General features: G+C 44.7%; 2 protein-coding genes across 3 annotated transcripts in view; one reads left to right on the forward strand and one right to left on the reverse strand.

Moving 5' to 3' along the window:
* The window catches only part of cbx7a (chromobox homolog 7a), a 9715-nt gene extending 4688 nt beyond the window's left edge, over positions 1-5027 (forward strand). Inside the window, exons 3-6 of one of the 2 annotated variants that reach the window (XM_034089538.1) lie at positions 1122-1187; positions 1305-1371; positions 2487-2805; positions 2892-5027. In XM_034089538.1, the coding sequence (XP_033945429.1) occupies positions 1122-1187; positions 1305-1371; positions 2487-2805; positions 2892-3421 (982 nt within the window). In that variant the 3' untranslated portion in view covers positions 3422-5027. The remainder of the gene's footprint in view (positions 1-1121; positions 1188-1304; positions 1372-2486; positions 2806-2891) is intronic. The other variant, XM_034089539.2, reaches the window with a different exon arrangement.
* A 1569-nt stretch (positions 5028-6596) lies between these two features.
* Positions 6597-22842, reverse strand: part of ep300b (E1A binding protein p300 b) — a 43805-nt gene continuing 27559 nt past the window's right edge. The window contains 10 exon segments of the mRNA XM_034089129.2: positions 6597-11276; positions 11662-11934; positions 14001-14162; positions 14244-14411; positions 14609-14774; positions 17026-17286; positions 18319-18469; positions 19659-19726; positions 20182-20259; positions 21065-21121. Coding sequence (XP_033945020.2) covers positions 7851-11276; positions 11662-11934; positions 14001-14162; positions 14244-14411; positions 14609-14774; positions 17026-17286; positions 18319-18469; positions 19659-19726; positions 20182-20259; positions 21065-21121 — 4810 coding nt within the window. The 3' untranslated portion in view covers positions 6597-7850.

A 22842-nucleotide genomic window follows, 5' to 3' on the forward strand; every position in this document is an offset into this window, starting at 1 on the left:
ATTTGAACGCATCCCTCTGACCAGCTCTCATAGTATGCCTCTCGTCCAATGAAATGACTTGGTCGCTCCATGACGCGTTGAACCCAATGTGAGCAAATTACTCTGAATGCTGCGACCTTAAAGGCTACCATCAGTAACACACTACGCCGCCAGGGACTCAAATCCTGCAGTGCCAGATGTGTCCCCCTGCTTAAGCCAGTACATGTCCAGGCCCGTCTGAAGTTTGCTAGAGAGCATTTAGATGATCCAGAAGAGGATTGGGAGAATGTCATATGGTCAGATGAAACCAAAATAGAACTTTTTGGTAAAAACTCAACTAGACGTGTTTGGAGGAGAAAGAATGCTGAGTTGCATCCAAAGAACACCATGCCTACTGTGAAACATGGGGGTGGAAACATCGTGCTTTGGGGCTGTTTCTCTGCAAAGGGACCAGGACGACTGATCCGTGTAAAGGAAAGAATGAATGGGGCCATGTATCGTGAGATTTTGAGTGACAACCTCCTTCCATCAGCAAGGGCATTGAAGATGAAACGTGGCTGGGTCTTTCAGCATGACAATAATCCCAAACACACCGCCCGGGCAACGAAGGAGTGGCTTGGTAAGAAGCATTTCAAGGTCCTGGAGTGGCCTAGCCAGTCTCCAGATCTCAACCCCATAGAAAATCTTTGGAGGGAGTTGAAAGTCTGTGTTGCCCAGCGACAGCCACAAAACATCACTGCTCTAGAGGAGATCTGCATGGAGGAATGGGCCAAAATACCAGCAACAGTGAAAACCTTGTGAAGACTTACAGCAAACGTTTGACCTCTGTCATTGCCAACAAAGTGTATATAACAAAGTATTGAGATAAACTTTTGTTATTGACCAAATACTTATTTTCCACCATAATTTGCAAATAAATTCTTTAAAAATCGGACAATGTGACTTTCAGGATTTTTTTTTCTCATTCTGTCTCATAGTTGAAGTGTACCGAGGATGAAAAGTACAGACCTCTCTCATCTTTTTAAGTGGGAGAACTTGCACAATTGGTGGCTGACTAAATACTTTTTTGCCCCACTGTATCTGGGTAGATGGACGGAGGGATAGATAGACAGACTTAATTAAATGTGTGTGTGTGTTGGCAGATACAGTACTTGGGAACCAGAGGACAATATTTTGGACCCGCGCCTCGTCCTGGCCTACGAAGAGCAGTGAGTAATCTTTGAGAGCTTTTACTTAATGCTTGCACAGCGTTTATGTTTTCTAGCTCACAATCTGTCTTCGTCACTTGTTCTCTCCTTCCCTCTGTTTCCTTTTCCTTCTTCCAGTCAGGAGAAGATCAGAGCTCTGGCATACCGAAGGAAAGGTCTCAGACCCAGGAGGCTCCTCCTGCGGGTGAGAAGACACCTTTATCCTCACTTGACTCTGTTGTACCTTTCTCTACCAATTCTGACAGCACACTAACCTTTATTCTAGTCTCACATGTCTTTGTTGTTTCTTTCTCCACTCATTTTGACTGCTCAGTGAGGAGTTTGTTTATCTAAATATATATAACAATTGTTGGTTGTAAAAGTAAACTATTAGGACCCTCTAACTTCCCACACAACTCACTCATCTCTAAGGGACTCAGACCATCGCCCTGTGATTCAGATCTGTTTTTAAATGTATTTGTCCTTGGTCGATGCTACACCATACCACCAGTTTTCCTTAAAATCAGGCCAGTAGATTCTGAAATCCAACTTGCAAACCCAACCAAAGAGTCCAAGGTATCCTGACTTGCTAATAGCCATCGTACTTCAAATCCCAGTTTGAAATTCAGTATGAAAGAAAGTTCGGTTTTCCATCAACTCTGAAGCCTGCTAGCCTTTTAGATGAATATTACATTACATTACATTCGATGAATACTTAGTAGGATCAATTATTTTTTGTTTTTCTCTTTGTTGAAGAACAATTACAAATATCACAAGAGTTTCCATTCTCCATACATTGCCTTTGTGTCACAAAGTTTTCCAGTATTTACATTATGTGTCTTGAGTTGAATTGAATTGAGTTTGACAACCATGATCTAGAGAATTCGAACGGCACTTATCAGCCACTGAGGGACTTCCGGGTCATTTCACTCAGTTAGGAAGGACTTCAGATATTCATTGCTATCGGGATGTTAAGAGCATTCCATGGAATATAACAAAGTGTATCTCGAGCCGGTTTCTCAAACTTACCTACCCCACCTTTAAGATAGTAAAGCCTAACAATGGTAACTGAAGTGCACATCTACACTACCGTATACACATAACTCTATACATACAGGCACTGATACAACTGAAACAAATAGGCTTTATGCAACACTCCTAAATAAACTCATTAGCTTAGCGACATGTTTTTAATTAGGGACAAATGTAAGACACTTAAAGTCGTTTTCTGCACATTTGACAGAATTGTGTCTCTCACATTGTTTAACTGTTGTCCCAAAATGAACCCATTAATGATTTTGGACTTTTGCTCTGCCACAGAACATCTTTGCCATGGACCTCCGAAGTGCAAGCAAGGCCTCGGAGAAACCCCCCCCTCGATTGCGACTCTCCCTCACGCGATCCATGAGCACAGATGTGGACCAGGGTGAACGAGGCAGTCTGTACCGACGTCTGGCCCGGAGGAAGAGCAGACAGAGGGTGTCCATATGTGGGTCTGATGGACCCTCAAAGAAAGATATCCTCCCCCAGAAGAAGAGGAGACAGGAACCCATTGAGGATGACTGGAGTGGCACCAGCGAAGAAGAGAAGCAAGAGTCCGAAAGCATCGCAGAGGAGATGTGTGAAGACAGTTTCTATGGTTTGTAAAGTGCATCACTTAAATTAATTCACGACCCTTTGAACATTTGAAGGTGAACACCATTTTCTTTCTTTAATGTCGGGCAGAGTGCAGCTCCCCACCCTTGCTGGAGCGAGAGGACTTCGAGACTGAGGAGGAGGAGAAGTCGGACACCGAGCTGGCAACGGTGAGCACAGAAACATGGACTGACAGATCAGGAGGATGGACGTCGGAAACGATTGAAACCGTTGTGTGCGACCAATCAAAAGACAGTGATTCAACGCCCAAGGCCACGCTGGACGATGAGGTTTCCGTGGAGTCAGATTGGTTCAAAAGTGAGGATGAAGTAGAGTCGGAGTGTCCCAAATTGGAGAGCAGCGTTTCTCGACACGACAACACAACTTCGGTGATAGTGAGTCACCGAGGGAGCAGCGACACTACATTCTCCACCACTGAGGAGCCGGCGAATAAGAAGGAAGAAGGTAGCGACAATCAGAGCGAAACGGAAACGACGCCTGCTGATCCCGCTGAGGATGAACATCCCAGAAAGGTGATATCTACTGACGTGACGATCAACTGTCTGACGGTGACGATTAAAGAAGCCCCGGTGGCCAAAGGCTTCTTCAAGGGCTATTAACGGTTGAGATAAAAGAGATTCAAATAACCATAAGTAGACTTGCCACTCATTTTATACGTGTAAATAGTCGTGTTTGTTAGTTAAGTTCACACGTTTACAAAGATACACTCATATCCTACTGAGTTCACCGAAGACATTGTTGCCTTTAAATAAATAAATCATTGTATTATTGTGGCGCTTATATAGAGTGGTGCAGTAATAGCGACTTTCTGCAGGCCGACATGGAAGTTAGCGTTGCGAGAGTTTCTCCCTGACAAAAAGCCGATGGGATTTTTACATTGGAATTTAAAATGTTCCAGAAAATAAGATCCATGGCGAACACATTTTTATGATACTTATACATTTTATTCAGCAGGATAATCCCTGAATAGAATACTAATGGCACTTTATGATATTACAAGCATTAATGCAATCTCCAGAAGTAAAAAGCTAACGTTAGCTTCAAACGAACCATGACATTACGTGTCCACCGCTAAGCTAACGGCTGCTAAAGTTGACGTTAAGTAGTCTTTTTTTAGACTCTTCTTAACAATCACTGACAAATAAGGACTTCAGAAATGTACCAGTGGTGTATTTACTGAAGTATTTTGAAGCGTAAATGCAATCGCCAGAAGAAAAACACTAACTTTAGGCTGAAAACACACTACAGCATGGTCACATGACTTCAAAAACAAACCATAAAAATCTCTTAAACTAGTTTTTTTTTTACCACCGAGCGTAATTGAGGCATTCAACCACAATCACGTCAGAAACACCGTTGAGTTTTAAATGAGGGAAACCAGAAGCGTTAAAATGCTGACTGGTTTCAGGACTCATTCCTGCACCACTCTATCAGGCGCGATAGGAAGCCAGAGGCCCCAAAAATATCCTCAAATCATCCATAGCACTCCAGAGGAATACATAGATCTCAGTGGCAGGCTTCATTCCAGGGGTCGCCTGGACTACTGACTGACAGCATATGTAACAGTGCACATTACTACTTCCATGCAGCAGCTACTTATATTCCAGTCGTCCTCAGTGCTTTCCAGCAAGGCGCTCAAATCTGTTCTCGGGGCCTGTTTCAGTCGCCTCTTTTCTTACGAATAACGTTTTGTAGAGATGTTGCTCTATTCTTTGTGTTCCAGTATTCACAGAGAGATTCCTGCATGCCCTGTCAGTCTGCGCCGCACAGAGCACTGTCCGGCGGTCAGTTGAAGGGGTTTATTTCCGTCACAAAAGACAACATTAAGTACACAGTTGTGTTTGCTGTCGTCTGTCCTTTTGCTTTTAAAGCATGAAATACTTCCTGGTTCTATTTTTGTATTACCAATTGATAGTCCAATCTTTTCACTAGCCTTTGTGTATTTCAAAAGAGGAGATATCAGTTTACACCGCTGCTGCTCCGATGTGTAATAAAGGAAGCAAATGTGCATTAGGTTCGACTGTAATGACCATGTATTTATTGCATGTCACATGTATAAGCTAAACTAACTTATGTCACTTATATGTATCTTTCTCTGATAAAGATAAACTGTCAAACATATTGTCTTCTCTTGAAAAATGTATTTTTATTTCGACATTTCCAATATGTATTAAAATAACTCTGCATTGAGTCTATTATGTGGCATTACGCAACGTCCTTTTTATATACAGATAGTGCTTTAATTAAGGACATTTAAATCTCATACAGCACTTTTTATGTTGTTTGATTTAATAAAAAGTGCATTTAAGGCATGAAGGCAGTCTTGATACACAAATCTAAAGTTTTATGTATTTACTTTCTTTATTATTTGCTGTCAAAAGTGCCTCCCCAAACCCTAAAGTTGCCTCTTGAAAGACGACAGGAAATATCCAATATTTATAGATTGTAATCGGGAGGTTCCGTTGAGGAACAGAGTATCTTCAAAGTCTAATTTCAATCAACTAATGTTTCATTTAAGAAGTGAGTGCTGCAGGCAGCTACTATTTAAAATGTCTGATTTTGGTACAGAAGAGGAACAAAAACCGCCCCGAAAAGGAAGGAAGATTATATTTTATATTATATTAGATAATTTTGTTATCTCTTCCTGTGTTTTTATGACTAAAAAACAGTGGGGAAAAAGGATAATTTTCTTAAATCACATTTTATTTGGATTTTTGTGGGTCATTTCTCAACGACCAACACTAATCTAAAACAAAAATGCTTCTTCACCTGCATCGCTTTTACCATGTCTGATTTTTTTTTTATAAACTGCTTTGATAGTTAACAGTTGTACCACGTGTCGCCGCTAGGGGGCGTGTTGCTGTCAGGAAATACACATTACTGTAAGTGACGTCATAGAGGACGAGTTTCCAGTTGCTCACAGCTCATGTCTGACGAGCAGCAGTGTGTGTGTATAACGCAAACCAGCTGTGATCAAAGAGGTCTGGATTCAAATAACATACTATATAAAGGAGGGCTTTGATTAGGTTTAACACGGAACATTTAACTGCACATCCTCATTTTTAATACTTTAAGAACATTCTGCCTATACTTACATGCTTCTTTCTACTTAAGGGTTAACACATTACTTTTACTTACAGCCGAGTGTGTACTGTAATACCCAGCATTTGGCAAGTTGACTAAAATAATGCCTGCAGCTGTTGAAACATTAGAAATAATATCCCAAAAAATAAAGCTAAGATCAAAGCTTTTAAAGAAGAGAGGCACATATATCAAACCAGTAAAAATCCTTCAAGTTTTAAAGCCCTTTTTATAATGGCATCTTGCACATTTTAAAGTATAATTTTTTTTGCGTCCTATATTTGTACCGGCTTGAAATCAGGACAGCAGAAAGCGTACACATCTTCCGGCGCAGACTGACTCCACCTCGAGCGATACAATTACTGACAACAAAGCACTTATATACTAACAAAGCACTTGCTTATCTAAAGCCAGTTGAGTAGCACTTGAACTGTTTTGGCTCTATGAAACCTGATGTACTTTATGATTCTGTTTTCTTCAAGTTTGTATCTTCTTGGTCGAACGCACGCATTAAGTCGCGTTGGATAAAAGCGTCAGCTAAATGCAATGTCATGTACCTAGTACAATTTTAAATGCAGTACTTCTACTTGCAATGGAGTATTTCTACAGTTAACATGAATACTTTCACTTATTTGCTTTCTCGCCCACTTCCCATGCCTCACACAGACAGCCTCATCATGCCGGACACGTCACTGTTGGTAATTTTCATTTTATTATAAAAAACAGTATTTGAGTCCACAGTTTGTGTTTCCTTTGTACAGTAAAAAATATTAAATTAAACTCCGAAAGTTCTTAGCAGATAGATAAAGAGGATGGAGTTTGAGGGGAGGGGGAGCAACTTCCCCTACAGAGGAGGAAGAGGAGGAGGAAGGATTTAAAGTCCGAGGGGAGCAGCAAAGGGGAAGAGGCAGAAGGAGACGGAGAACGATTTCTCCTTTTTCTCCTCATTTCTGTGCAACACAGTTCATTTGGATCAAAATCCTCTGTTCCGAGAATCCTTAAAAACAAAAAACTAAATTAAAAACACTAAAAAAGGACCCCACCTCACCCGTTATTTTCACATCCCAGCCCATGTACGCAAAATGTTTCAGGCACACAGGTATGCACCCCCCCTCCCCAAGCCTCCACTGTATTAAGTGTCTTTAAAAAGGAAGGGGTGCACACACATTCGAGGGAGGGGGTTTGCATGTTTGCGAGGGGAAAGTCCATCGCGGTGTCCGGCGTCACAACATGTCCGTCTCACAGCCGCTGCGATAAAACACTGACATTTTATTATTCCCACCTAAATGAAATATCCACTACCCCCCCATAACAGTCATAACAAAAATATATTTCTATACGAATTGTAGCAGTCTCAGGGTACATAACACCTCCGCAACACCCCCTCCCCCCCCTGAAGAAAACAATAAATAAACCCAAATATATATATAAAAAATGAAGATATGCATCATGTTTGGATTTACATTAATAATAATCCTCATCACTCTGCAGAGCCGAAAGACGGACTGGAGGAATGACGGGAAATCAAACAGATAGAAAAGTTCTTTGCATTAAATCATTTACTCTTTAATCTTGGCCGCTTTTAAAATCTTAAAAACATTTCTTAAAAAAGGCCTATGAACCCCCCTCCCTCCCAGAAAATACCACCTTTCTTGTATTCAGCGAGAGGTGGAGGTGAGTGGGGGGGCGCGTTAGAGAAACCCCCTTCTTTGTCCACAATTGGCAAAAAAATATATTAACAGCAATAACTTACAATTCATTTATTCTAATTTATTTAACGACTGCTTTGATTTATTGTTCATCTCCCATAGGAAGTTCAGTTCAATGCATCTTTATTGAAAACATTTTAAATAACATTTAATGATCGTATAAAATAAAAGAAAGGCTAGGTAACAATAACACTGTCCTGGGTGAGTGCAGTTTGTGCGGAGAATCACGACCGAGTTCCTACATGATGTCCAAAGGGTTGTGATTCATGTTCTGGCCCAGAGGGTCCTGCCCGCTGCCCCCCCCCGGCCCGTGTAGACCCGCCATGCCGCTCAGCTGCGACATCATGGCGCTCGGGTCCGACCCAAACTGATCCATAGAGTTCTGCTGCTGCTGGTTCCCTGGCTGCTGCTGCTGCTGCTGCTGCTGGACCATCCCCGGGTGGTGCTGGCTCATGTGGCCCGGATGGGGGGATCCGGTCTGCATCTGGGGGGAGATGTGGTGCGGGGACGGCTGCGGCTGCATGCGCGGCGACGGGCTGGAATGCGGCGGTTGCGACTGCGGCCGGGGCGACGGCTGCGGAGACCGGACCTGGTTAGCGAGCGACGAGGACAGCGCCTGGTTCTGGAGGTGGGGGTGCGGGTGGGGGTGCGGAGACTGAGCCATCTGCTGCGGCTGCTGGGGGCTCATGGGGTTGCTGTGCGCCGGAGACCCCCCGGGGCCCAGGTGCTGCTGCTGCTGCTGGAGGAGCCGCTGGTGGAGCGCCTGCTGGAGCAGAGCCTGAGACGATGGGGGTCCGCCCTGAGGGGTCTGTGGCCCTTGGGGGGGCTGCTGAGGACCCCCGCCCCCACCAGGACCTGCGTCACCGCCCTGCAGGCCTGACATGGCGTTCTGTTGCTGCATCTGCACGTGGTGCTGGTGCTGCAGCCGCTGCTGCTGCAGGGCCTGCTGCTGCGCCACTGAGTAACCCTGGCCCTGAGGACCCTGCTGGCCCTGAGGACCCCCCCCAGGCTGCTGGGGGCCAAGAGGCTGCCCTCCTGGAGGCCCCTGGCCAACTGTAGGAGGCTGCATCCCAGCCTGCCCCATGTAGCCCTGCTGGGGGGGCTGCGGCTGCTGGAACTGAGCGTGACTCACTCCCATCTGCTGCGGCTGTTGTTGCGGCTGTTGTTGTTGTTGCTGCTGCTGCTGTTGCTGCTGGAGATGCCGCCTCATGAGCAGCTCTCTGAACTGAGGGTTGTTGATATTTCCCATCTGTGGCCCCTGGCCCTGCATCCCTCTCCCTGCACCTTGCTGCTGCTGCTGCTGTTGCTGCTGCTGGAGAGCGGCAACCTGCTGCTGCTGTAAACTGCTGAGCATCGGCCTCTGCTGCTGCTGCTGCTGTTGTTGTTGCTGCTGTTGTTGTTGTTGTTGTAGTTGCTGTTGTTGTTGTTGCAACTGTTGCTGCTGTTGTAATTGCTGCTGCTGTAGTTGCTGTTGTTGTTGCGCCTGCTGTTGTTGATGCAGCTGTTGCTGTTGTTGTTGCTGTAGCTGCTGGGCCATGGTCGCCATGTTGACATTCGCTCCTCCCTGACCCCCCATGTGCATCCCGGGCTGTCCTCCTCCTGCCGCGCTCATGTTGACCTGGGGGCCGCCTCCTCCCGGCATGACGCTCCCCACGGGTCCTCCTGGCGGTCCCCCGGGGACACCGCCCGGTCCGCCTGGCCCTCCCGGGCCCCCCTTGTATTTGGAGGCCCTCTGCTTGATAAAGGCGGCCATGAGCTGTGGGTTGGAGCGCAGGATGTTGAGGACCTGGTGCTGCTGGTGCGGAGAGCTTGGCGAGCGGAGGGTCCTCAGCAGCTCCTGCAGGGCCGCCTGGGGGATGTTCCCCCCCGCCGCCGCTGCAGCGGCAACACCGGCAACTCCAGGGACCATTCCTGCTCCTGGGATACCGGCTCCAGCACCTTGCTGCTGTTGGGCCATGCTCATCAGGGCGGCGTGGCCCTGAGATTGTTGCTGCTGCTGCTGCTGTTGTTGTTGTTGTTGTTGTTGCTGCTGCTGCTGCTGCTGTTGCTGCTGCTGCTGCTGCTGTTGTTGTTGTTGCTGCTGCTGCTGTTGTTGCATTTGCTGTTGTTGTTGTTGTTGTTGTTGTTGTTGCTGTTGTTGCATTTGCTGCTGTTGTTGCTGTTGAGCTGCAGTCATGGCCGGATGGTTCATTTGGTTCATCATAGCTTGCCTCTGCTGGGGGGGAATCCCCTGACCTGCCCACTGCTGCTGCTGCTGGGGGTTCTGATGCGGGGCCCCCATCCTCTGCTGCTGCAGCTGAACCTGAGGGGGCATCTGGCCCTGCGGCATGTTACCCTGCTGGGGGGGCTGCTGCATGGGCCCTCCGGCACCAACCATCATCCCAGGTGGAGCCCCTTGTTGTTGCTCCATGTGGGCCCGAGCCGCTGCCGCCGCTGCTGCCACTGCCACCGCGGCCTGGTTCTGAGGAGGCAGACCCTGGGCTCCAACCATTCCCACTGCCCCCGGGTGCCCCAAGGCCCCCGGGTGCCCCATGGCCATCTGCTGCCCCTGGCCCTGCTGATGGTGGGGGTGAGAGGGCATCAAACCTGCAGCCGCTTGTCTCTGCAGAGCCATCTTCCTCTGGGCGTCTGCCACCTGTTGGATCTTCATGGCGATCTCCACCGCTGCAGGTGGGGGTCCGGAGGGGGGGTGCTGCTGCAGGGAGGACGGGCCCTGGGGCTGGTTGGGAGGTTGTGGCCCCCCAACGTTTCCCTGCATGCCTCCGAGCTGCTGCTGGGGAGGCGTGGCGGACCCGAGGAGCGGTTTGCCCTGAGACTGGTGGAGCGGCGAGGACCCTGGGGGCCGGCCGGCATATGGAGGCAGATTGTTCTGGTGGTGCTGCTGCGGGTTCCCTGCTCCACCCTGCTGCTGGATCTGAGGGAGCATCTGATGTTGGGGGGAGCTCATCATCCCCCCGCCTCCTCCACCCTGCATCTGCTGGAATTGATGGTGGAGGTTGTGAGGAGGCATGCCGCTCTGTGGAGGCATTCCCCCGCCCTGCTGCTGCTGCTGCTGCCCCATTCCCTGCTGCGTTGGTGGAGGCCCGGTCTGAGTTGGCGTCTGCGGTGTTGGAGGTTGTGTTCCTCCAGATGTCGGGGTACTGGGAGCTGTACCGTTGTTCCCAGGTGAAGGAAGTCCTACAGCTCCTGGAGGACCGACGGCCGCCTGCCCCACCCTCTGCATGCTGGCCATCCTCCGCCTCAACATCTGCGCCTGCTGGAGCCGGTGCTGCAGCTGCTGCTGACGGAGCTTCTGCTTGATGTTCAGGCAGAACGGGACGGGACACTTGTTCTCCTGGCAGTGTTTGGCGTGGTAGCAGCACAGCGCGATGAGCTGCTTGCAGATGGGACAGCCGCCGTTGGTTTTCCTCTTGCAGCCCTTGGTGTGCTGCACCACGCGCTTCATCTTCTGACAGGACGGCAGCGAGCAGTTGGCGTTGCGGCACTGGCAGGCGTGGACCAGCGACTGGATGCAGCGCTGGATGCTGAGGCGGCGAGAGTCTCCGGGGCTCTGAGTCGCTGCCGCCGACGCGTTGTTGCTGTCGTCGTCCAGGCCCAGACCCAGCTTGTCCATCTTGTGCTCGTGACCTTTGGCGTGGTAGCAGGTGATGCACAGGTCGTAGTCCTGGAGGAGAAGAAAGATGGGGAAATAAGTATGAACCCAGGAAGTGGAGTCAGTTGTTCAACTTAATGCTTCAAATCGATTTTATGACCCATATTTTGTGAAGTTCTAAATCATGTGCAAAACACTGATTTGATCACAACTCTTAAATGCTAATCGGAAACCTGCAATCTAACTTGGATATATATAATAAATGTTTTAAGTGAACAAGCTGTCTGATAACACAAAGGCAACGGTATGTTTAGCTATATTGAAATTCTAAATAAGTGATTTCAGAGAAGGAACACATTGTCTATCTTATCAACACTAAAGCCGACAGTCACTTTTTTCCTGCTATCGTTTGACCTCCAGTCAGAAAGCAGGATTTGAGAGAGAGCGTGTTCCTTACCTCGCAGACGGTGCAGTGGAAGCGCGTCTCCACGTGGTGTTTGCACTCGTTGCAGGTGTAGACGAAGCGGTCCTGGCTCTGGTTGTGCAGCTCCACCAGCATGCACATGGAGCTCCACCTGGCCCGCCGGAGGGAGCTGAACTCCAGGTGTTTGTCCCGGGCTAAAGTGAGGAAGGCGTCGCGGCCGTCCATCAGGTCGCAGGCCATCAGGCCGTCGGGGTCCGAGATGGGGGGCAGCGAGTTAGCGGCGGTGAGGCGGATGACAAAGAAGACCTGGGGATTAGAAAGAGGAGAGGGTCAGCTGGAGGAACCGGGCTCTTCGTACAGACAGGGTTTCATTAATGAGCTTTTTTCTCTAACAATACAATTAGCTTTTTATCCCCAAAGCGCAAACAGGTTTGTCAACACATGATTCCTTTAGTTTCCCTTCTAAATGTTTAAGTATAAATATTTTCTTGTCCTTTTTTCTGTTAAATATAAACTAATGCTGTCAAAATTATCGCGTTAACGGCGGTAATTCATTTTTTGAATTAATTGCATTAAAATATTTAACGCATGTGCAGAATGGCCCGCCCCATACGTGCCACCAGTGGAAACACCAGGGTATGGCTGGGGTAGGCTACACCCATACCAAGAAATGGCTTAGCCCCACCATGAGACATGATGTTAAAGTAAGCAAAATAAAGTCTGCCAACTCGCGGAGTAAACTGCACAGACAGCCGTTAGTCAGATTGATTTCAGCAGCCACTTGTCTGGAAATGCCGAAGACCAGAAACGGTTTTGAAAACTTTTGTCACGTAGTGATCGTCTTCTCAATAGAACATCTTTGATAATGTCTTCTGGCCAATCAGAATCAAGATAACGTTGTGGTGTTGTTGCAGGAAGTCCCGACGGAGAATACGTTTGCTGTAGTACAGGTAACACATAACTGGTACGCAGGTTATGTGCGTAATCTGAAATGCGTACCGTCACTTGTGTCACAAAGCGCATTTGCGTACGACAGAGTCGGTCTCCGTGTGCACAGACAGGGCTGCTGTTAACGTCGGCCTGTACAACGGAATTGTGCCAAAACTACGCCAACCGGCTGCGGAGGGAGACCCCCCCCCCCCCCCTCACTGGAGAACTGCGCTAAAACAGCTGATCACAACGTTCACACTCTGTGGTCACGAAGTACTCCACTAGCGCCGTTTGACAGCTCTAATATAAACACAAAGTGAACAAAAGTGCTTCTTGCAGTGTTGAAAATTAAAACGTTACCATTCTTTAGTAAAGGCTTTTTGCTTTTCTGTATATGGTATTCTATCAAAAAGGGCCTCTGGTGCACACTGTGTGAACATTTTAAAACAGCAGCAACCAATCTGTAGCAGGGACTATGGCTGATAACTCGGCGCAGAAATTAGTACGAATTGTCACATTAGCCTCTTAGCTTAGTGGGGGTGACGTGAAGTCATGTGACCGGGATGTAGTTCCTTTATTGCCTAACGTTAGCTTTTTACTTCTGGGAATTGCATTTACGCGTCAACAATCATAAAGGGGTTTAATATGAGGAGATTATCCTGCTGAGTAAAACGTGTAAGTATGATAAACATGTGTATGCCACAGATTTAATTTATTATATACAATATTCCAAAATGTAATTAAAGAATACCAGTGCTTTGTGTCGAGGGAGCCCTTGTGATGCTATCCTCTCTAAACGCAGAACTGTTATGTTCCTCATTCGTTAAGTGGAGTCATGTGATAACTGACGAGTCGACACAAGGCAGCATAATGTTGTTATGATTATGCCATTTAAACTAAAGACAGGATTCAGGGTGTCTGCAGGAATCCTGAAGTCAGATGTAACGCCTTTTAAGACCTTTTTTAAGACCTCATCGCCACTTGGAGTTCTAACCGGTTACCTTGGCGACACACTTCACCTCACATTCACTATATACAGTATTGATTGTCCTTCCTCCTTATCTTCCAACCATTTGGACGCAAACTTGCATTTCCCCATAACGACGTTGCTTAGCAACCGGCGTAAACGGACCTTCACGCTATCAAGCAGTGAGCGTGCGACGTCCTGTTCAGACGACGTCAAACCCAACGGGATGCCATCAATAAACTACAGAATCACACGACACACCTACGCCATGACTACATTCAGGCAGACTGTAGAACACAACCTCTCTGGACCATTTATATACTTAGTGAAAACAAGCTACAAAATGTAACACCTTGGAAAATACCGTTTGATACTTTTTAATAGCCTTAATTTTCTGTAAATTGATTCATCAACTTCTAACCCGTTTTAAGACCCCGCGGACCGCCTGCTTTGGCTGTAATCAAAGCGGACTCACCTCTTTATGTTTCTCCATGGTGGCGTAGAGTTTCTGGGAGAGGTCGTTGGAGACGTTGGGCATCCCCGGTTTCTTCTTATTGGCTCGGCTCAGACTGCTCTTGTTCTTGCTGGTCTTCTTATTGTTCTTCTTTTTGGCATTCTTACTGTCTGCTTTCGTCACCTGCCAACACACGTTCTGAAGTCAGTTCCAACACAGAGCACTGCCATGACCCAAATGACGTGGTTATCTTGTTGTACTCACGTCTGTGCACTCGTTAGAGGTGCTGTTCTCCTCCCTCTTCCTCTCCTCCTCCTCCTGCTCCAGCTCCTTGATGCTCTCCTCCAGGACGTTGGGCCAGAAGTCGCCCTCGAAGTATGGAAGCTCTTTAGCGCTCGTCAGCCGGTCCTCTGTCGCCTGCTTGAAGACATCCTGAGAAACAAAGAGACATGTGTTTAAGAGTTGTAACGTCTTTATGGTCATTTTTTAAAATTAGTCTTTTCACTGTTTTAGCAAATAAAACATTCATCTAAAGTTCAAATGTTATTCTTGACCAATGAAAAGGATCTCAGAATATGCCCAGTGCAAAGCTTTACTAGGTCTGAACAATAACTTAAATCGTGTCTCACCTTGTAGTCGTGAACGATGCGCTCAGCCACAGCTTTGTCCAGCATCTTCCGGTACCACTCCTGCAGCCGTTTGGGTTTGGGGATCTTCTGGTCGGCGGGGTGACAGTGGAAGATATAATCGTCGCCTTCGCTGGGTGGACAGGCCCATATGTGACCCGTCGTATACCTGACAGAAGAAGGCATGTATTTGTTAGAAAAATATCACTCGTCAGCGGCTTGAGCTTCAATAATCAGGATCCATGTATTTCTGATCCTCTCCAGAATGGAAGTAGTCGTGACGACTACTTCCATTCAGAGCATCAACTAGTTCCTGAACAGTGTCCTTCTCATGCTGATATCCAAGAGAGGGAGTCACAGTCACAAGATGGAGGAATACCGGTTCTTCTAAGTAATCATACATCCTGATCCTGATCCTGTCAAAATAGTGACTTTTTACTCAAAATCTCAAAATTCTGACTTTTTTCAAAAAAATCTCAGTCCTGATGCTCTTGTAGGTAATCATACATCCTGTCATGCACACAGCTGCAGTTGAGATACCTTTGTTATCATGCAGGCATGAAAACGGGTCAGGGGTGAAAAAGGTGAGTAGTATATTATCCCTCTAGGGGGGTCCGGGGGCATGCTCCCCCGGAAGAACATTTTTGAATATTCCATATTTTAAAGCATCAATCTGATGCATTTTGAGATGCATTTTTTTGCCAACCTGGGGAGAGCTGGAGAAACTTAACTTCAGCCATGAGTAAAAAATATTATGACCTCCTTACTAAGTATTATCAGGGATGCAAACTCATCAGGTATGGAAAAGGTGACAAGGACCCGAGCCCCCCGACCCCACGGAATATCGGCTTTAAAATGAGGAATAACAGAGGATTTTAGCAGTCAGAACAACTAAAGCAGCAGGTAATAATAACAGAAACGCTAAAGAGTCACATCTAATAGAAATATATAAAAACATTTATTTTAATTGTGTAGCAGTCAGTTTATAATTTTGGCAGCACTGTTGAGCATTTTGAAAATCTATTGTCATGCCTCTGTGCAAGGCTGAGTCTTTCTATCTTTATGGCATCTGGTGTAAAGTAACTAAATTCATAAACTCAATAAGTACTATACGTGGGTACAATTTTGAGATACTTGTACTTTATTTAAGTATTTCAATGTTTTGCTACTTTGTTCTTCTTCTCCTCTACAGTTCAGATGTAAATGGTGTACTTTGACTCCACTACATGTATTAATACCTTTAGTTACTTCACAGATGTGGATGAATGATGTGAAATATAATCAAGTGTTGAATCAGACTTCAGTTCCACCTGGAGTAAATCCACCAGCTACCCTGCAGTCTCCAAAGTACTTCAGACTAGCTGCACCTTCACCAGCTCTGAGAACACTTTCATGATCAATCATTATAAAACATATCATATATATTATTCTGAAATGGACCAATCTGCACAATGACTACTTTTACTGTCGCTACTTTCACTATATTTTGATGATAATACTTTTCTACTTTCACTTGAGGAACATTTTGAATGCAGGACTTTTACTAACAGAGTATTCCTACACTCTGGTACTTCTACTCTTACTCAAGTACAATATCTGAGTACTTCTACTTTTACTCAAGTACAAGATCTGAGTACTTCTCCTTTTACTCAAGTACAAGACCTGAGTACTTCTACTTTTACTCAAGTACAAGATCTGAGTACTTCTACTTTTACTCAAGTACAAGATCTATACTTATACCACCTCCGTTTATCGCCAATGAAAAAAAAAAACATTAGAAAACGAAGGCTAAAGCTAACGTTAGCAGATAGTGACAATGTATCCTAGCTAGCTAGCTAGCTCAACGATAATATTGCGACAGAAACACTTTTCAGTGCACATCACGCTCTGCGCTCCGACAGGGAGCTCTGCTCTGAACGGCCCGTTCTAACAGCTGTTCACCAGCGGTCCAGTCTGTACCACAGTGACTCCGGACCGCACAGTTAATATTAACGAACGCACCCGTCGGTAATGTGGCTGCTGAAGCTAGACCATCATCGCGGAGCAGCAGAGCCGACAGGCAGGAAGACTCGAGCACACAGCTCGCGCTGCATTATAATATATAAAAAAAGAACACCATGCGTGTCATGATGGCACATAACAGCTCGCGGCCGCAGATTACTCCGGGTCCCAGACCCCCCCATACCCCAAACATATTTTTATTGCAGATCTACATGAATCACACAAACGACCTATTTTGGATTCAAAACGGCGAATTTCGCCGAAAGGCGAGTGATTCTCATGCCTGGTCATGTGTACTCTCATATTGGAAGAGGACATTCAGTTTTTTCCCAACAGCATACATTAGAAAAAAGTACATTCATCTCCTTTTTATTTCATATGCATGCAAGAAACAGAAAGTAATTAGTTTGTTCTCTTACCCGATCCTCCGGACGTACTCCAGGTATCCCAGCAGGATCTCGTGGTACACATTTGTTCTGATGAGTCGCGGCTGGAAGAAGTGAACGCTGTCCAGGTAGGAGATGTAAACTCTCCTCTGGTTGGGAGGCGGGCAGTCGGAGCCGTACTCCTGGACGTGCATCCCGAAAAAACAAACGTCAGCTCCGTCGATATCCTCGAATGCAAACAGGGCTTTCATCCTGTAGGGGAAGGAGGCGCACATCTCCCCGCTGTCCACAAACCTGGAGGTAGAACAGAAAGCCAGGGTGAGGAAAATACAGGACATGGATCAGAAACTCTTTACCATGTTCAAAACGTCTCAAATAAGGGGGAGGTGTGCAAACATAGATCACATCTGCAATGTTTTTAATGCTCGAGGCATAATTAGCTTCTCGATGGAGCTTTAGTGTTGAAAGCAGAGCTGGAACAATAAAATCTTTATTGAACATTTTACTTTTTTTTTTACGTTTGAATAAATATTTTGATAGTGCACATTTGACTATCATGTGTATACAATTACATTTGACTAACTTCAAATAATTATACGCATTTTTATCCATTTATTTATTTCATTCTAAAATGGAGAAACTGTCATGAACCGAATTTCACCACAGGATAAATAAAGTAATTAAATTCTTGCGACAGCCTGACAGCCTAATATCCACTCCCTGTGTACCATGGCCAACCAGCTGTTGTCTGGTAACAACATCCTTAAGCATGGGTTGCTGCATTGGCATGGAGGAAGTGCTGCATGGAAACCGGTCCAGCATCTAGCGCCCCCTGCTGGTCAGAACCCACGGAAACTAACTTGGAGAAGACCCATATTCATGATATTGTTGCAACAATTCAAACACAGCTACAGATCTGTTTTTGAAATGTTTCAATAGTTTTAAAGCTTGTCGTTACACATATATATATACTGTAGAGGCTAAGAGCACGCTTTAAGCCACTGAGGAGCCACTCTTTTGATGCCATGATTTACTTCTAAACTATACACAAAAGTTTAAAATGAACACTTAGTTGTTTATTTCCATGTTGAACTGTTACATTTGGATCAGCTTTCACATCAGCAAAAATTCAGGACATTTAAGAAAACAAAAACCAAGCTTTAGGAACGGGAAGTCGTCTCAGCGTGTGTTTCTATGTGTCTGTTAAATTACGGTTTGAGTATCCTGACAATATGAAAGTCTATCAACAAGCTGTCATTTAAAATATGATTGGCGCATGGAACCAAAGATCCATTTTCGACCCAGCAGTGAAAAGCGAGCTCCTACCTGGACTTCATGCCCGCCTTGACCTCCGTCACTTTGTCCGACACGTGGACCACGCGGATGGTGACGTCTCCGGACTCGGGGAGGTTCTGCTTCCTGATGTAATCGTTCACTCGGGTCTCCAGATAGTTCCCCAGTTTGGTCTGAGGAAGCCCTGCAGGAGGAGGAGGAGGAAGGAGAGGTGGATACAGTGAGGGCGGGAGCAGACAGCGAGATATGCACTTATAATGCTATGGCTTATTAGAAGCTAATGTAGCTGCAGGTTTTGGGCTTTTCTTCTGAGTTGATTTCACAGTTTAGTGCCATATATGCCTTATAGTTAGATGAGTGTCAGCTTAAAGGTGGGGAAGGTAAGAATGGAGAAACCAGCTCGAGTGTGCTAGAATTTGAAAATACGCAGCCAAAAAAAAATGGCACGAGATCAGTTTGTGCCCAGATGGAAGGCTGACAGGCAGGTAGGCCATCCAGTTATTTTACCCGGGCCGGCTCAGATGATTGGTCGTGCTTTTTACAGCGCCACGGCTTCCACAGATGAAATGTTTTAATGTATTTATTGTCAAAACATTTCATGTATTCATTGCTATCGGGATGTTAAGAGCATTCCATGGAATATAACAAGTGTTTCTGGAGTGAATTACCTACCCCACCTTTAATGAGATTTTTTTATTTTATTTTTTATTTATCCTTTATTTATCCAGGAATGTCCCATTGAGATACAAGATCTCTTCTTCCAGGGAGTCCTGACCAACAGTCAGTCGTTAATTGAATAACGACTTCTCCAACCATATACTTTGCTCCAGAGTGCCGTGGTTCATTGTTTATGAATGATGTGATGTAATATGTACCGAATGCAGCTATGGATATTTTAATCGCCCTCACTGCCCCTACCTGAACTTTCAGATCAATAGGGATGAAGAAAACAATTGCTTTATCAAAGTATCGAGAATTCTGACTTCTCAAATTCGCCAAAAAAACTAATATTTAGTTTTACAAAATATTTCGTAGTCTGCTTTTAAGCCTTAATTGACCAAACCCCTTGAGCAGAGCAGATCCTTAAATCAGCAACACTATGTACTCGGCCCAGAATTTAAATCGACTCGTTCACATCCATAGTTTTAACAGCTGATTGACTTTATGCCTCTTTATTAAATATGCCATCATGATTTTGCCTTTTATCTGTTACACTAGTCATTTCCCCACTGTGGGACGGATAAAGGATTTCTGTCCCCCCCCCCCCGGTCTGACTTCATGCAATACATCGTAGAAATAGGATAAAAACAAAACGCCAGGGCCGTAAAACACAGGCATGAAATGACCCAGTAGCTCGGAGTTACTCCACTTACGTTTGGCTGCGTATTTGTTCTCTTTCCGCGTTTTGTTGGCCGCTTTCAGGCAGTTGTCGCATGTGAAGCTGTACGGGGGAAGAAAAGAGTAAAAGGTTACATGTAAAGGTTAACGTAGAGCAACATGACAGATTAAGTGGTTTCAATTAAGAGATGTCTTTAATGTCCTTTCTTTAAATCACTCTTTTAATTACAAACAGACCCCACATGAAGGAAGTCAAACTCTGAGGAATGACGAGGTGGCAAGACTTTCTTTTTGTATGACTGTCCGTTCCCTTCTTCAGACTCCTCTAACACTTTGCTCCAACTGCAGCTAAAAGTCAAAGCTACTCCACAGAAACCTCAAAATGTGTATTCATGTGTGTTCGTACTTTTCCCGAGCACCTTTATTGATGCTTTGGATGAATCTAAAGCTTTTTCATTTTTTTTTAAAGAAAAACAAAGAAGGTCAGATTTATTTCCCAGACCCAGTCATACGGAGAAACAGAACGTACAGAGTGTGTGCGTGTGGTCGTTGGCTCACCCCAAAGGCCATATGGTGTCATGATGGAGAACGCAGATCTGGTGCATTTTACGATCGCAGTCGATACATTCCACGAGTCTGAGAAGAGAGCGCGGGAGACAAAAGACAGACACAATGTCCACAGTTAATAACGCAACGTGCCCCACAGTATAGAATATACCGCGTTTGATCCTCAAGAAGATATAGAGATGCTAAATAAATAATACTTTAAAAAATTAGATCTAAATACATTTTTTAAATGAAAAAAGGACATTAGTATTATAACAGGGTTCACACACTTTTTCACCAATGATTTTCCATGACCTTTACCTAATTTTCCATGACCTAAACATTACTCTCAGCGTACCACTGAACATTTATTTTATTTTAACATGGAACAGGAAAATAAGGTCTGCATCTGAAACATGTCGTGCATCTAAAACAAATCCAATAGGCTTACTAGCTTCTACGCGCTGAAGCAACTCAAATCTCTCACCAGCAAAATACCTCGTCAGTTAAATACCATTTTACGTTTCATTACTATACGATACAGTATTTATTATCATTATAGTATTACTATTTCGGCGATTAGATAAAATATAAATTATATTTGATGCAACTTTAGTTACATTTCCAGGACTTTTCCAAAACTTTGGGAACAATATTGTTTTCCAGAACTTTTCCAGGGCCTGGAATTAGCTTTTTGAATTTCCATGACCTCTCCAGGTTTTTAATGACCGTAAGAACCCTGCTGTAATCTTTTTTTTCCATTTCTATAAGAACCTGTTTTAAGTGGCTAAAGAAGTGTTTTTAAATCTGATGATGCAATTTAACGAAGTGTGTACACTTAACAGATCACAGGGATGGTGGCAATGCTTATTAATGAGTAAAAAAAGGTACGTACAACTCGGGGTCGAGTGTGTCGTTCTTCTTTCGCTGGAACTGCTCTTTGTTGATGGTCCTGTGGAGAAAATGGGAAATTGAACAACTGTAACACACACACACACACACACACACACAATATAATAATGTTTTCACTAACCTAATATTTTAACACTACATGTTGTTAAACATCTCCACCACTGAGATGAGAGAAATACATTCTGGTTTGCATTAGTGTTTAAATATCACATGGTTACTATAAGAGCGTGAGGTGACTAACTGAAAATAAATCACTTCAAGACAAAGAGGAAGTAATACTTTATGTACCCAACTGTACTTTCAAACATTGTTCAACCCACAGATCTTAAGCGGCAATTATCAATTAATATCAATACAGATTCATATTTCAATTAGATTTGTAAAATGTCATCAACCCTCAAACTACACAGAATTTAACACAGATATGGATCAAATCTTCATATCGGAGAAGCAGAAACATTTGGCATTCCCAATTCATAAAATGAGCCAACCTCATTATTTTACAAATGGATGTTGAAGCTCAACGGGAATATACTTCAACTTCTGTTCAAGATCTAATCGTTTCCAAACATACCAAAAATGTGATGCTTAACTTTAGGAATATGATGACTAGATGGCTCCGGTTTAATATGTACATTTGATTGAACTGGTGCAGCCTTAAAACTAGTCTTATGTTTGATTGTTTCACTCATGGTTAACCCCATATATCCTCAATTACTACCTGGATTGACGACGGGATAATATGTCACGTTCGCTTGTAAATTGTATCTCCATACACACTTGTATATTTTTTATTTGATTCCAAATCGAGCTTTGTTTTTATATACCTATTATCATCTCTCATTAAATGTTATGTTATTTACCTACACCAGTGGATCCTTGCGAATTTCCATTATTGGGATAATCATGATTGTCCTGACATGAGCGACTTTAAAAAGCGTCTAAATCACTATCATGCCAGAGAAATTAAAAATCGAGTATCATTAAAAAAACGACAGGTATTCACATGGAAGAGACGGGCCCAGAACACATTGCTAATTATTTCTTTATTCTTTGCAGCTAACCTTATGATTTATGCTCATCCTGTTGAGATGAAATGTTTCATGTTTTTACAAAAAAAGGATGTCTACTTTTTGCTAAGAAACAAATATTTATATTGCTTAAAAGAAAGAATAAGGTAGTTAGTTTCAGTGTTTGAGTCTTTTAAGCATAGTTTGATGATTATTGAGTTAATGGGTGTTTCTCAATGTCAAGGAAGGATGCTCCAGAGCCACTATTTCAAGGATGCTCCAGAGCCACTATTTCAAGGATGCTACGTCATCGAGTCCCGCCGAAGGACTGTTCCAATGTCCAGGCTCCTTGGAATTCTACCGAGGCCGGCGTCCTTCGTTTGGAGAAATTTCGAGGCTGCACATGAGTATCCTCCGCGGTCTTAAAATCCCCACAATGCTTTGCGCGCGGACCAATTTCCCAAAATCTGTGGCGGAAAATGTAAGGCGGGGCCTCTCATATGACGCACACCTGCACACTTGCTCGCCTGTTCCACTCTTCATTTTACGAATGCCAGGAAGGATTCTTGCCTAGCTTCTGAAGGAAGTGACTCGGAAGACATGTCCTACCAAGGAAGCGTCCTCGACATTGAGAAACACCCAATGTCTAAAATTGCAGATCAATAAAATCCTACCTTAGATTTATGCTTCCAATTTTTGGTTGATTGAATTGTAAAAAAAGAGAGCTTATTAAAGTTGGTACATTAGACCT

The sequence above is a fragment of the Pseudochaenichthys georgianus genome, chromosome 8 (assembly GCF_902827115.2).
Source record: "Pseudochaenichthys georgianus chromosome 8, fPseGeo1.2, whole genome shotgun sequence".
NCBI lineage: Eukaryota > Metazoa > Chordata > Actinopteri > Perciformes > Channichthyidae > Pseudochaenichthys > Pseudochaenichthys georgianus.